Consider the following 14,271-nt stretch of genomic DNA (forward strand, 5'->3'; position numbering starts at 1 on the left):
AAACATTTCAGCAACTATTATCCTAAATAATGAAACACTAAAACCAGATCAATTCAAACAAGAAACAAAATACTCTATATCAGCCTAATTATTTAACATTCTTTAGAAGGCTTTGCTTCTTTAGAAGCAATTGCAATAATGAAATAGTTGGCACATGCCTGTAATCCCGGCACTCAAGGTCAGGAGACTGAGACTATCCTGGCCAACATGGTGAAACCCCATATCATCAACATCATTAGTCAATGATACAAAAAAATTAGCCGGAGGTGGTGGCGCATGCTTGTAGTCCCAGCTACTCGGGAGGCTGAGGCCAGAGAATTGCTTGAACCTGGGAGTGAGAGGTTACAGTGAGCTGAGATGTGTCACTGCACTCCAGCCTGGTGACGGACCAAGACTCCCTCTCAAAATAAATAAATAAATAAAATAGTTGGCATACACATTAGAAAAAGATATACAACTATCCCTATTTGTTGACAGTTATGATTATTTGCATAACATGTAGAGCTTAATAAGGGAATTTGGTAAAGTAATAGGTTAATACAAGTGTAATCAGTAGATTTTCCCTCCTTCAAAACATATATGACAAACTTTTAAAATTCATTCCCAATAGCAGTGAAGGTAATAAAATATATAGAAATGTATATAATAAAGAAAGGTATAATATATAGAAAGCTATACAACAATGGAAAGGCTTCTTGAACAGAAAGTCTTAATATCATAAAAATGTCAGTTCTTCAAAAATTAATTAATAAATTTAACGTCGTTCTTATTAGAATTCCAAGAGAATCTGGATAAATTTCTTATAAGTTTATGTGAAAAATAAAGGCACAAAAATAGCCAAGAAAACTATGAAAGTTAACAGTGAGGGAAAACTTAACAATATCGAGTATCAGAATATACTATAAAGATGCTGTAATAAAATATGCTATTTAGAAATAGAAATAGACAAATAGATCGATAGAACAGAATAAAGAATCAAAAAACAAATCTCATATAGTTTGAGATCAATTTTTGAGAATGTAATATATGACCAAGATTCAGTTCAGTTGAAAATGGGAGGGGGATATTTAATAAGTAATACAGAACTAGCTATAGATCTTAAAGAAAATAAAAATGCTCCTCCACTCATACTCTATTTAAAAATTAATTTCAAAAAAAATGAAATGGATTTTCATTTCACATGGATCAATGGCCTAAATGAGAGAAAGCAATAAAATCTTGCTAGATGATCCAGGAGACTTCATCCACAAACTGAAACAAAAAGACTTTCTAACCAGGACTATGAAAAGAAAGACACATATTTGATGACCTAAAAATGAAAATTATTTGTATAGCAAAAGTATTATGAAACAACCTTAATAGACAAATGATTAAAAATCTAGAAAAATACAGTTGAAAAATAAAAGATCAGTGCATGTCATATAAGGAACTCTTGCAAATTTTTAATCAAAAGATAGTAGAAAAGAGGAGGCAGGTAAAGGAAGGAAAAAAGTGCAGATATCCAAATTATTTTAAAATGCTTATATTTACTTAGGAAAATTCAAATTAAAGGAAAAATGTGATATCATTGACAAAAAGAGCTAAAACACTTATTCCCGGCAGGAATGTCTTGCTCTTGTGCTCTTACACATGGCTGATGAAATGTGAGCCACTTTGGAAAATAATCTGACAACATTTATCATACAGACACACACAAATAAATACACATATATGCACACACACATACATACATGACATATACACTTTGACCCACCTGGAGTCAATTCAGTTCTTAGAAATCTGTCCTGTAAAGGTAAAAATTAATACATAAAGACATCTGTACTGGACTTGTTTTTAGTAGCAGAAAAGAGTATATTTACATATTTGTGTGTGTGTGTATACACACACACATATATATATATATATATATACATACACACATACATGTGAATATATGTCTGTACATACTGAAACAAAATTAATGTCCATGATAAGGAAATGGCTAAAAAATTAGCATATCTATATAGTATGGAGTATTATTCGGTTATTAAAAAGAATAAATCAGAACTGTACCTTTTCAGAAGACCTGGAGAAATTTTCATGAGATAACGTTGAACAAAGATGGTAAGATGCAGCAAAGCATATAATAAGACAATTAGTAAAAGAGAAAACTAAAAATTATTACATATATTTATGTTATACATATAAATGTATGAGAATTATGTTAGCAGAGGATTGCATGAATATGAAGAAAATAAGAAAGGCTGCACACCAGGTTGTTTATAAGGCAGGGAAGAATTACAGGATGGGGAGGGGCGATGGAGAACCAAGCACAAAAGGAAAAGACTTGTTTTTTTTTTTTTATTTGCCAATGTGATCGTATTTTCATTTTGTTTTTTAAAAGAATTTCATATTTTAAAAGACAAGTTGTAATTGTTTTTGTGCATTTACATAAAATTGGATTCAATGACACACAAGGGATTTTAATGTTTTTAGAACAGTCACTGTTAGTTCTTTGCCCCTTGAGAAATTTGTAACTCTTGTTTTTGCAGTTGTTAGTGGAATTCTTTAGAAAAGTCAAGTGAACACAGTATAATTAGTCAACTCCCACTTATAATTATTCTTCAATTAAAATTATTTCTGATTTTAAAAGTAAAATTGTTTATTTTGGAAAATCTGGAAATTATAGAAAAGTAGTAAAAAAAAGAAGCACCAGTATTCCTACTACCCAGAGATAAGCACTACAGTACTAAGATTTTAGAGTATACCATTTATGCTACTCATGTTTTGTTTTTCAATGAAATTTAAAATGTAAATCCTGTAAATGTTGCATATTTTAGTTAAAAATATGTGCCTATACTTGAATTTTAAAAAAATATGTAAAATCCATTTGAGAATGATGTCATTTTTTTTCTGTAAACCCTACTGATTTCTTAGTCATTCAGTATGTATACCCACTCTTCTTTCCTAGTTCCTGGCAGACATGGAAAATAATGCACTTTTCCGGGATGATATAGAATGTCAGAAACTCATTATGGAAGCAATGAAGTACCATTTATTACCAGAGAGAAGACCCATGTTACAAAGTCCTCGGACAAAACCTAGGAAGTCAACTGTTGGTACATTGTTTGCAGTTGGGGGAATGGATTCAACAAAAGGTATCAAATAATCTTTTATTTGGGGGAGGGAGGAACAGAAAAAAAGATATTTTAATAAGTACATATATGGCCAAAGAACTCATTGGAGAAATGGCTGGTTGCAGGACAGGGGCAGAAAAAGTACCAGATAATTCTGTAACATCCTCTAGACCAGAAAGTAAGGAAATGCTCAAAGAATTATGGAGACAGGTCAAAAGACACAGGAAAAAGCTTATAGGGGCTACTACTGTCCAACTCTGGGATAATTTGAGCATCAAAATAAATGAAAGTAAAAGATTATATCCTATGAAGTCATTAAGTATCCATGGTTCCACATCGATACAAATAAACAAGGGAAAAAGGAAAGCTCTTCCTTACAGTAGAATGCCAAGGAATGAATATAGAAAGAAAGATGAGATTACAAAAGTTACCATTTAGTAACCACCAATAACCAATTCAGCCAAGAATTACCAGTGGATGCTGAGACTAGTGGGAAGTTTGAGAACAGGATACTTAGTCTAAAAGTGTCTCTCAGCCACTTGTTTACTAGTTACAAAGAGTAAAATAGTGTATTTGCAGTAGAAAAACCTGGTGCACAGCACTTAACCAAATGATCAAAGATAATGTTGACAGAAATCAGACTAAGCAGCAGCATTGTGCAGGAGAGGATGCATGGCAAACTTAGCCACCCATCTATGCTGTTCAAGAGTGTATAACCTGAATCTAATCTTGAGGAAACAAATCTAAGTTGACAGTCAGTCTACAAAATAACTTATCTGTCTATAGTATTCAAAAATGTCAGTGTCATGAAGTATAAAAAAAAGTCAGAAATTGTTCCAGATAATAAGAGACTAAAGAGACATGACAGCTATTATAATGCATCCTCTTGGATTTTCTTTTGCTGTAAAGTACATAACTGAGACAAATGACAAAATTCAAGTAAGGTCTGTAGATTAGATAATAGTGTTGTATAAATGTTAATTTCAGGCTGGGTACGGTAGGTCACACCTGTAATCCTAGCATGTTGGGAGGCCGGGGCGGGCAGATCACTTAAGGTCAGGAGTTTGATAAAACCTGGGCAATATGATGAAACCCCATCTCTACCAAAAATACAAAAAAAAAAAATTAGCCTGGCATGGTGGTGGATGCCTGTAGTCCTAGTACACTCAGGAGGCTGAGGTGGGAGGATAACTTGAGCCCAGAAAACAGAGGTTGCAGTGAGCTGAGATTGCAGCACGCACTCCAGCCTCAAAGTCTTGAGAGCAAAGCCTCCAGTCTTGAGAGCAAGACTCCATCTCGAAAAAAAAAAAAAAGTTAATTTCCAGATTTTGATTATTACATTTTGGTCTTATAAGAAGCTAATTTGTCATTTTGAATACACTGAGTATTAGGGGTATAATGGCATCATTTCTGTAACTTACTGGGTTTTTTTTTTTTTTTTTTTGAGATGAAGTCTTGTTCTGTCACCCACGCTGGACTGCAGTGATGCGATCTCAGCTCACTGCAATGTCTACCTCCTGTGTTCAAACAATTCTCCTGTAGCTGGGACTACAGGCATATGCCACCACACATGCCTGACTAATTTTTGTATTTTTAGTAGAGATAGGATTTCACCATATTGGCCAGGCTGGTCTCGAACTCCTGACCTCAAGTGATCTGTCTGCCTCAACCTCCCAAAATGCTGAGATCACAGCTGTGAGCCAGCACATCGGGCCACAGCTTACTCTTAAAACAGTTCAGGGAGAAAAAAAAAAAAACCTACATAGTAAATACAGTAAAAAGTAAACATTTGGGAAATCTGGGTCAAAGGTATCTAAGAATTCTTTGTACCGCATTAACAACAGTTATTATTAATATTAAAAATAGGCCGTGATTACGCCTGTAATCCCAGCACTTTGGGAGGCCAAGGCGGGCTGATCACTTGAGGTTGGGAGGTCAAGACCAACCTGGCTAACATGATGAAACCCTGTCTTTACTAAAAAAATACCAAAAAAACAAACAAACAAACAAACAAACTAGCCAGTCATGGTGGCAAGTGCCTGTAATGCCAGCTACTCAGAAGGCTAAGTCAGGAGAATCTCTTGAACCCAGGAGGCAGAGGTTGCAGTGAACTGAAATTGTATGTACCACTGCACTCCAGCCTGGGCAACAAAGCAAGGCTCTGTCTCAAAAAAGTAATAATAGTTAAAAATAATAGCAACAAACACTGCACAGTGCCTGCTGGGTGCCAGTATTATGCTAGAAGCTTTCTGTGTATTAGCCCTTAATATGCATTGATCTCCCCTTTCTTTGAATTCCTAGTACTTGCAGTCTGCAATTTCCTACAATCTCTCTCTGACATCTGGCTACCTCTCTGATGTCAGCTCATTCTATTAAAACTTCTTCCCTTACTGATGCTTTTATTCCAACCCCATCAGCCTTTTCATTAATCTAACAGGCCATTTTATCCATATCCAGGATATTGCTTTAGCTGATCTTCTCACTGGCACACTCTAGCCCCAGATATTGAAGGGCCTAGCAGAAATTATTCACTCAAATCTCTCAAATGTCAGCTTACCAAGGAGGCCTTCCGTGACCATTCAATAGCAGCCTCCTGCCTACCACTTTCTAACCCAAATAACATATAACATAATGCTATTTATTTGTAGATGCTTAAGTTTTAGACATAGGCCTGATGACTGCATGGTACAGAAATAAACAAGATAATCGATTAGGGATATTTCAACATTCTTTTGTTCAGATAATCTGCAAATTCTTATTAAGTATCATCTATGTACCTGGGACTGGTGCTAGCTTTTATGGTCATTACTAGCACTCTTCTTCCCCCTCTGTCTTTTTCTCTCCTTTTTAAGGCTTTAACTGTTAGCTCTATATTTATCTATAATACCGTCACTTTGATTTTATTCTCATTTTTCCAACTTGAATAAAATATCGATTTGATGCTCAGCTTTTAACTCAAATTTGGTAGATGGAAAGGCAATCTTTTCAGCTTTCTGGGAGATGGGTTCCTGCTTCCCCTCAAGGCTCATACATACAATGGAAAATTCCCCAAGCATGGGAAGGGGACTAGATACCAGGCACCAAAAGTAAGCAAGTCTCATTCTCTCTCTCAAACCTTAAATTCTGAGAGCTGTCAGGTCTTTTTTCAAATGGGTCTTATGTCTAATTCTTACAAATTTCTGCTGCCATCCTTCTAATTCCAGTTAGCCTTCTGTCAGCCTACATATTTTGGTCATGTTAATTTAGAGGGAATGGCATTCATTATGTTGTTAATATGTGGCAGGCATTACACTAAGCACTTAGACTATATTATTTCATTTCATCTTCATAACAGTTCTCTCTTATAGATAGGGAAACTAGGACTTGGAGAACTGAAGTAACTTTCCAAAGATCACACAATTGGTGAGTGATAGGATCAAGATGCAAACAGGCATTTTGGCTTTGGAGATGATACTCTACTCCATTAACTCTTCAGTGAACATGTGATTAATTCTGCTCAAAAACTCCAGCAGTCTTTATTTCTTATCATATAATATGCAAATGCCTCATTCTGGCTTTTAAGACTTTCTCTAATCTGACCCTTCTGTTTGACCAACTTTATTTTCTGACCTATCCTGTTCAAGCTACCTGGCTGGTCCTAATTTATTTCCAATGTCTTTATAAGGAAGAGCAGTTTGTCTTAGTCAGATGGTAGTCTGACCATTGGGCTTTTGGTCCCTTCATATATCTGTTTAGTATAGGGCCGAACAAATAAGTTAATAATGGCTCCAAACAGCCACTAAGAAAATGTTAGAATATATTTTTGCTTTTTTTTAATAAAAGGTTAATTCTTCAGTATAAATTAGGGACATCCCAAGTGTTTAAATAGATTTTACAATTATTAGGATTTTTAAAATTTTTGATATTCAGATTTAAATATATACCTGAGACTACATTTTAATATTTTTATGTTTGAAATTAGCAAAATAACTTTTAGTTACCAATTCATACAACTATGATACTGCTTAGTAAACTAGATCTAAAAGAAATAACTTAAAATTCAAAAGAAAAGTATTTCCTAAATGTGTTCTTAAAGAGAGACGATTAGCTTTGTATTTGTTTGGAAGGAATTTTCTAATTTCATTTGATTTATTTGATGGAAGGAAGAATATTTTAAGATCAAATTTAGAATAATTAATGAAATACACTATTACATCAGATATTGTAAGTATATAAGTAAAAAACCTCACTATAGATAAAACTATGAAGAAAATTTATTTAAACATATTTTTGAACAGCTATAGTATGTATAAGGGACTCCATGTGGTGCTATGAAAAATACTTAGGTGAAGGCCAGGCAAAGTGGCTTGTGCCTGTAATCCTAGCACTTTGGGAGGCCAAGGTAGGAGAATCACTTGGGGCCAGGAGTTCAAGACCAGCCTGGCCAATATAGCAAAACCCTGTCTCTACTAAAAATGCAAATTATTAGTTGTGATTGGTGGTGCATACCTGTAATCCCAGCTACTTGGGAGGCTGAGAAACAAGAATTGCTTGAACTTGGGAGGCAGAGATTGCGGTAAGCCAAGATCATACCACTGCACTCCATCCTAGGTGAAAGAGCAACACTCTTTCTCAAAAAAATATAAATATATATAATAAATATATATTATATAACTACATATTTATATATAATTTATAAATATATTAAATAAATATGTAAACACAAAATATTTACATTTATATTTATGTATATATTTCTGTCTATATAAATGTTTATATTTCTGTATGTTTTATATATTTATAGCTATATAAATGTTTATATAGATATATAAATATGCATACACACACACACACACACACACACACACACACATATATGTATATCCCAAATAATTGTTATCCCAAATAATTCAGCATTCTGTAGGATAAATAAAAAATGATAAAAACTGTAACATGAGAAACTCTATATGTATAACAAAACTATTTCTAAATTTTAGGAAATGATCAATAATACTAGTGCTCTGATGACCAAATTATAACAAACACTTCAGAATAAGTGTTAGTCATGATTATAATTCTGTAAAGCTAGCACTGCTTACATGTTGTATTAGAAGCTTAGAAGAGAGAAATGGGTTGTAGTTGAACTCTTCACAATTGGAGGTTGGGTTTTTTTAGAGGGCCTTTTTAAAAAAAAAAAAAATCCACTCGTTTTACTCATAAGAGAATAAAGGAGTCCTAGAATCTTCCAATTCTTTAAAAAAAAAAAAAAAGAAAGAAAGAAAAACATAGATGCCTTCAGACAGCAACTTCCTGAACTCCCTACCCTCATAGTTCCCAAAGTACCTCTTCTGTACTTATCCCTGTCCTTGCTTATTGCAACAGAGTATGTTCCCCTCCTGTGAAAGCTGGCCCCTCTGCCTATGCCCCAGGTGCTGTGCTTTCCTGCCTCCCTAGGAACTTCGTGGTTCATTATGTTCATTGTGATCCCTTTCATCTCCTGTATTTTTACCTGCTTTCCTCTCAACTATGTCCTTTTCATTCACATTTAGTCAAACTATGAGTTTTCCAATTTTAAAAACAAAACAAAACCTTCTTCAACTGTTCTAGTAATTTCTCTCTCTCTCCTTTGATAGCCAGACTTCTCAGAATAATCTTCTACACTCACGGTCTGTGTTTCCTTACCTCCCAGTCATATCTCAGCCACTGAATAAGGAACCTCCCCCTGAAGTCATTAGCTAAATCCAATAATACTTCTTAGTCTTCATCTTACTGGATCCTCTCAGTAGGATACTGTTAGCAGACCTACTGCTAAGAACTTTTTTCCTTTGGCTTCCATGACACTTAACTCCTCTGCTTTTTTTCCCACTTGTGGGTGTTGGTTCTCACCCTCCTTTGACAGGTAATCCTTGTCTATTTGACCTTTTCTTACTGGGGCCTGGTGCATGCCCTGGAGAATAGTAGGAGATGAGGTCACAGATGTAGGCAGAGACTAGATCATGCAGGACCTTCATGAAATATAATCAAATTATTTTCAATGCTAATAAAATTTTTATATATGTAATTTCATAAAATTATAAATCATAGTGTAATTTTTATTTATATAACTTCTATATATGACTATGAAGGAGCAACAAGCATTGAAAAGTATGATCTCCGTACAAATATGTGGACTCCAGTAGCAAATATGAATGGGAGGAGGCTACAGTTCGGTGTTGCAGTGCTAGATGACAAACTGTATGTGGTTGGAGGAAGAGATGGACTGAAGACTTTGAATACTGTAGAGTGCTACAACCCCAAAACAAAAACTTGGAGTGTGATGCCACCGATGTCCACACATAGACATGGCCTTGGTAAGTATAGCTATGCAGGTTCACTCAAAATATCACATAGCGGACTCCCACAGCATTCTGTAACAGGCAAAAGACCAGTGTGGCAGCCGCCGAGTCAGCAGCAGGCTACAAGCATGCCTCACATACTCCATTATCTTCAAAACACAAGCAGTTATATACATGTGGCAGCAACTACTGCAGGCGAAAACATAGATATCTAAGGATTTTAATGTAGCATCATGGTCTGAAAGGCCATCTTTTTACATATGTGGTCTGTGTTCACAATTAGTGTTATTTAACCTAATCGAAATTCTTATTTAAAAATCTTTAGCATTATTGTTTTTCATCTGTATCCCCTAGTTTTTAAGCAGAAATGAATTTAAAAACCCAGAAAAACTTAGGTGGCACAGACAGTGTAATGATAGAGACTTTTTATTCTTTTATTCAATAATTCACTGGGAAGACAGTTGATTAGCACGTGCATGTGCCATGCTCTTTGTTCTGGGATATACAAAGATGAAGAAGATGCTATCGTTACCTTCAGTGAACTGACAGCTCATTCTACGATGCATGAAAGAGAATTTAGGGATGTCTCTCTTCTCAGTGAAATAGTTTGATGAGAGTGAAGGAAGTAGGAATAAAGTTAGGGCTTCAGATGTGTATGTATCACCTAGCTTTTGCTGCATAAGAAACCATTTTTAAATTTCGAGGCTTAAAATAACAATTTTTTTTTTTTAGCTCATTGATCTGTGGGTTAGCTGGGTGGTTCTTCTGGTCTGAGCTGCCTTGGATGATCTCTGCTGAGTTTTCATAAATCTCTGCTGGACTGTCAAGCTGGCTGGCTGATCTAGGATGTCTAGTAGTAGGCAGGTTGTCAGAATCGATAACAGAGGCAACCAGGCCACATGCCCTAATCATTCAGCAGACTGGCTCAGGCTTGCTTCACATGGTGGTAGTCACAGGATTTCAAAGCAGCAAGAGAAGGAAGCCCTAATGCCCAAATGCTTTTCAAGCTTTTACTTACATTATGTTTGCTAATGTCCCATCGCCCAAACAAGTCACATGGGCAAGCATCAATTCAAAGAATGGAGAAATAGACTTTTCCACTTGATGGGCAAAACAACAGAGTCACATTGCAAAAAGGCGTGAACTCAGGGAAAGAAGAATTTGTGGCCATGTTGTCAACATACTACAGTTTGGAAAAGGTTTCAAAGGTTGCAATAAAGAATTTGATAGGCTGTCATAAAAGATGAGGCCGGATGCAATGGCTCACACCTTTAATCCCAGCAATTTGGGAGGCCAGTGCAGGAGGATTGCTTGAGTCTAGGAGTTGAGGCTCATCCTGGGCAACATAGAAAGAAACAGGCTCTACAAAAAATTTAAAAATTGACTGGGAATTTTTATTTTTTTAATTAAAAACGTAGGTGGCTTGGGCCTGTAGTCCCAGATATTCAGAAGGCTGAGGAGGGAGAATCATTTGAACCTGGAAGGTCAAGGCTTCAGTGAGCTGTGATCGTGCCACTGCACTCCAGCCTGGGCAATAGATCTGTCTTTCTCTCACACACACACAAAAGATGGATCAATAGCAGTGAAGGTATAGTTGAGTTTAGATAATATAGTTTGTACAATACTCAATTTGTAAATACTGATCACCAGAGTAGAAGCTTCCCCCAAATAACAATAGACAGTAATAAAAACTCCCTAGGGATGAAGATTGAAATGGGTATGGTGCCTCAACTCTTGTCTTACAAAATTCAATATCATGTAGTCTCTCTTTATATCTGCTGACTGCACTTTTAAGCTTATCAACTCTTGACTGCTTTCTCTCAAAGTGCGTCTAATTCATCTCGGTACATTCTGGCAGAGCGAGCATCCGAAAGCAAATTCATGTTCTAAATAAAAATTAAAAATTATATTTTAAATACTAAAAAAAAAAAATGGGTATGATGGTGGGTACAGTAAAAGATCAAAGAGGCATGGGTTTCCACTAGTTGTAGTTAGTTCTCAATGAAAGATCATCTTAAGTGTGAAGTTTGATAAGGAAATAAAACCAGAAGGTTAAAGGCAAAGACATTGAGAGAAAGAGCTTAAAATTAACTATATGAAATTTAACAAAGTAAACTGTAAAACATTACTCTTGAGTCCATAAAATCAACTATTATATAGGCACAGACTGGGAAAATATAAGTTAAGCATGAATGAGACTTAGAAATTTGGGTTGGAGCCGGGCGCGGTGGCTCAAGCCTGTAATCCCAGCACTTTGGGAGGCTGAGGCAGGTGGATCACGAGGTCAAGAGATCGAGACCATCCTGATCAACATAGTGAAACCCCGTCTCTACTAAAAATACAAAAAAATTAGCTGGGCATGGTGGTGTGTGCCTGTAATCCTAGCTACTCAGGAGGCTGAGGCAGGAGAATTGCCTGAACCCAGGAGGCGGAGGTTGCGGTGAGCCGAGATCGCGCCATGGCACTCCAGCCTGGGTAACGAGAGCAAAACTCTGTCTCAAAAAAAAAAAAAAAAGAAATTTGGGTTGACCATAAAATCCAGGGTAAGTAGAGTAATTCAACTTCGTGCTTACCCCTCCCCTACTATGGGGAAGAAAATGTAATTCTAACACAGGCTAAATTCTTATGAATATAGTGCATAGAATAGGGTTGCTCATGGTCCAGCTGTTTCGTGCAAGTGACATTGTGCATTGAATACTGTCATTAGTTCCAGGTGCCATACAAAAGACTATTGAACTGTAGCAAGTTGAAAGGAAAATGATCACATAGCTCAAAACTGTCTTCTTTAAGCCCTAATTTAAAATTTTTGTGTCATTCAAAACAGCAATGTTCTTACTAAATTACCTTACAATTAAATAACTGTTACAAATTTGAGCTTATAAAATAAACTTTTTTTTTTTTTTTTTGAGACAGAGTCTTGTTCTGTCACCAGGCTGGAGTACAGTGGCACAATCTCAGCTTACTGCAACCTCTGCCTTCCGAATAGCTGGCACTACAGGCACATGCCATCATGCCCAGCTAATTTTTAGTAGAGATGGAGTTTCACCATGTTGGCCAGGATGGTCTCGATCTCTTGACCTCGTGATCCACCCACCTCGGCCTCCCAAAGTGCTGGGATTATAGGTGTGAGCTACTGTGCCCAGTCTAAAACAAATTTTTATTTAAGAAACATTCCTTTTATCGCTTTTTATGTGGTAATTATATGAAAATTTAATTCAGAAAAGGATTTCTGCTAAATTTTTTTGTTGGTGGGGGCAGGGACAGGTTCTTGCTTTGTCACCTAGTCTGGAGTGCAGTAGCACGTTCTTGGTTCACTGCAACCTCTACCTCCTGGGCTTAAGCAATCCTCCCACCTCAGCCTCTCTAGTAGTTGGGACTACAAGCACAGGCCATCACAGCTGGCTAATTTTTGTATTTTTAGTGGAGACAGGGTTTCACCATGCTGCCCAGACTAGTCTCGAACTCCTGGGCTCAAGAAATCTGCCGGCCTCAGCCTGTCAAAAAGTGCTAAAATTAAAATTGTGAGCCACCACACCCAGCTTAAAATTTCTTTTCAAAGCCATTTTTTAATGTGTTGAATTAGGTAAACCCCTTAAGTTTTCTGCCAGCTCTTTGACATATTACATATTACATATATATGTATACATGTAAAGTTAGAGATACATATATATCATAAACATGTATGCAGTATGTGTATATATTATATATGTATATTTTAATATGTATTTATTTTGGTTTATAGATATATACACAGAATGTATATATGCACATATATACATATAAGTAACATATGTATACATACTATGTACACATATATGTGTGTTTATATGTGTATACACACACACACACAAATCTCCAAAAGCTAGTACTGGTAGGGCACAATATGTAACAAATGAGTGAAATAGTATGTTGATTTGGGTCATGCATGAATGATAAGTATTTTTCTTATCTGGCTGTGATTTCACAAATTAAAATATATCCGTAATACACGGGTTCTTTTGGCCCCCAAGTTACACATATTTTATCTCACCTGGCCATGATCATGTTGCACCTCTCCTTAAATCCCTCTACCTCAAAGCCATAATGGAGACCATTCTCCATCTCAATCAGAATGAGATCCAAAGTCCTTATAAGAGATAAGATCAGAATCCTTTTCTGCAGTCTCTGACTGCCCTTCATGATCTGGCTCCACACTCTCCCTTACCTCTTACACTTTCCCCCTTACTCACCCTGCCTAGCCGGACTGGCCACCTTGCTGTCCCTCAGACACAGTGAGCATACCTCAGAACCTTTGTACATGCTGTGCCATTTCCTCTACCTCATCTTCTCTTCCCCTAGTTATCTCCAAGTCTGGTTTCCCAACTTCATTCACATTCCTGCTTAAATGTTACCTAATAGGCCAGGCATGGCAGCTCACGCCTGTAATCCCAGCACTTTGGGAGACCAAGGTGGGTGGCTCACGAGCTCAGGAGATTGAGACCATCCGGGCCAAGATGGTGAAACCCCATCTTTACTAAAAATACCAAAATTAGCTGGGCATGGTGGCACGCACCTGTATTCCCAGCTACTCGGTAGGCTGAGGCAGGAGAATCACTTGAACCTGGGAGGCAGAGGTTGCAGTGAGCCGAGGTCGCACCACTGCACTCCAGCCTGGGCGACAGAGTGAGACTCCATCTGAAAAGAAAAAAAAAAGTTACCTTATCAGAAAGGTCTCCCCTGACTCTCTGTCTTTTTACTCTGCACCACTTTTTAAATCAGCACTTATTACCTGAAATATATTTTATGTCTGTTTCCTGCTTATAAGATTTATGAGGGCACAGCCCTTAACTCTTACATTCTAT

At 36.5% G+C, this 14,271-nt stretch overlaps 1 protein-coding gene across 3 annotated transcripts in view; it reads left to right on the plus strand.

Annotated features, from left to right (window-relative positions):
- The window catches only part of KLHL5 (kelch like family member 5), a 92,076-nt gene that overhangs the window by 57,067 nt on the left and 20,738 nt on the right, over nucleotides 1–14,271 (plus strand). For all 3 annotated transcript variants that reach the window (XM_039468346.2, XM_039468347.2, XM_039468348.2), the window contains 2 exons: nucleotides 2,951–3,137; nucleotides 9,221–9,445. In XM_039468346.2, coding sequence (XP_039324280.1) covers nucleotides 2,951–3,137; nucleotides 9,221–9,445 — 412 coding nt within the window. The remainder of the gene's footprint in view (nucleotides 1–2,950; nucleotides 3,138–9,220; nucleotides 9,446–14,271) is intronic.

This window comes from Saimiri boliviensis, chromosome 3 (assembly GCF_048565385.1).
Source record: "Saimiri boliviensis isolate mSaiBol1 chromosome 3, mSaiBol1.pri, whole genome shotgun sequence".
NCBI lineage: Eukaryota > Metazoa > Chordata > Mammalia > Primates > Cebidae > Saimiri > Saimiri boliviensis.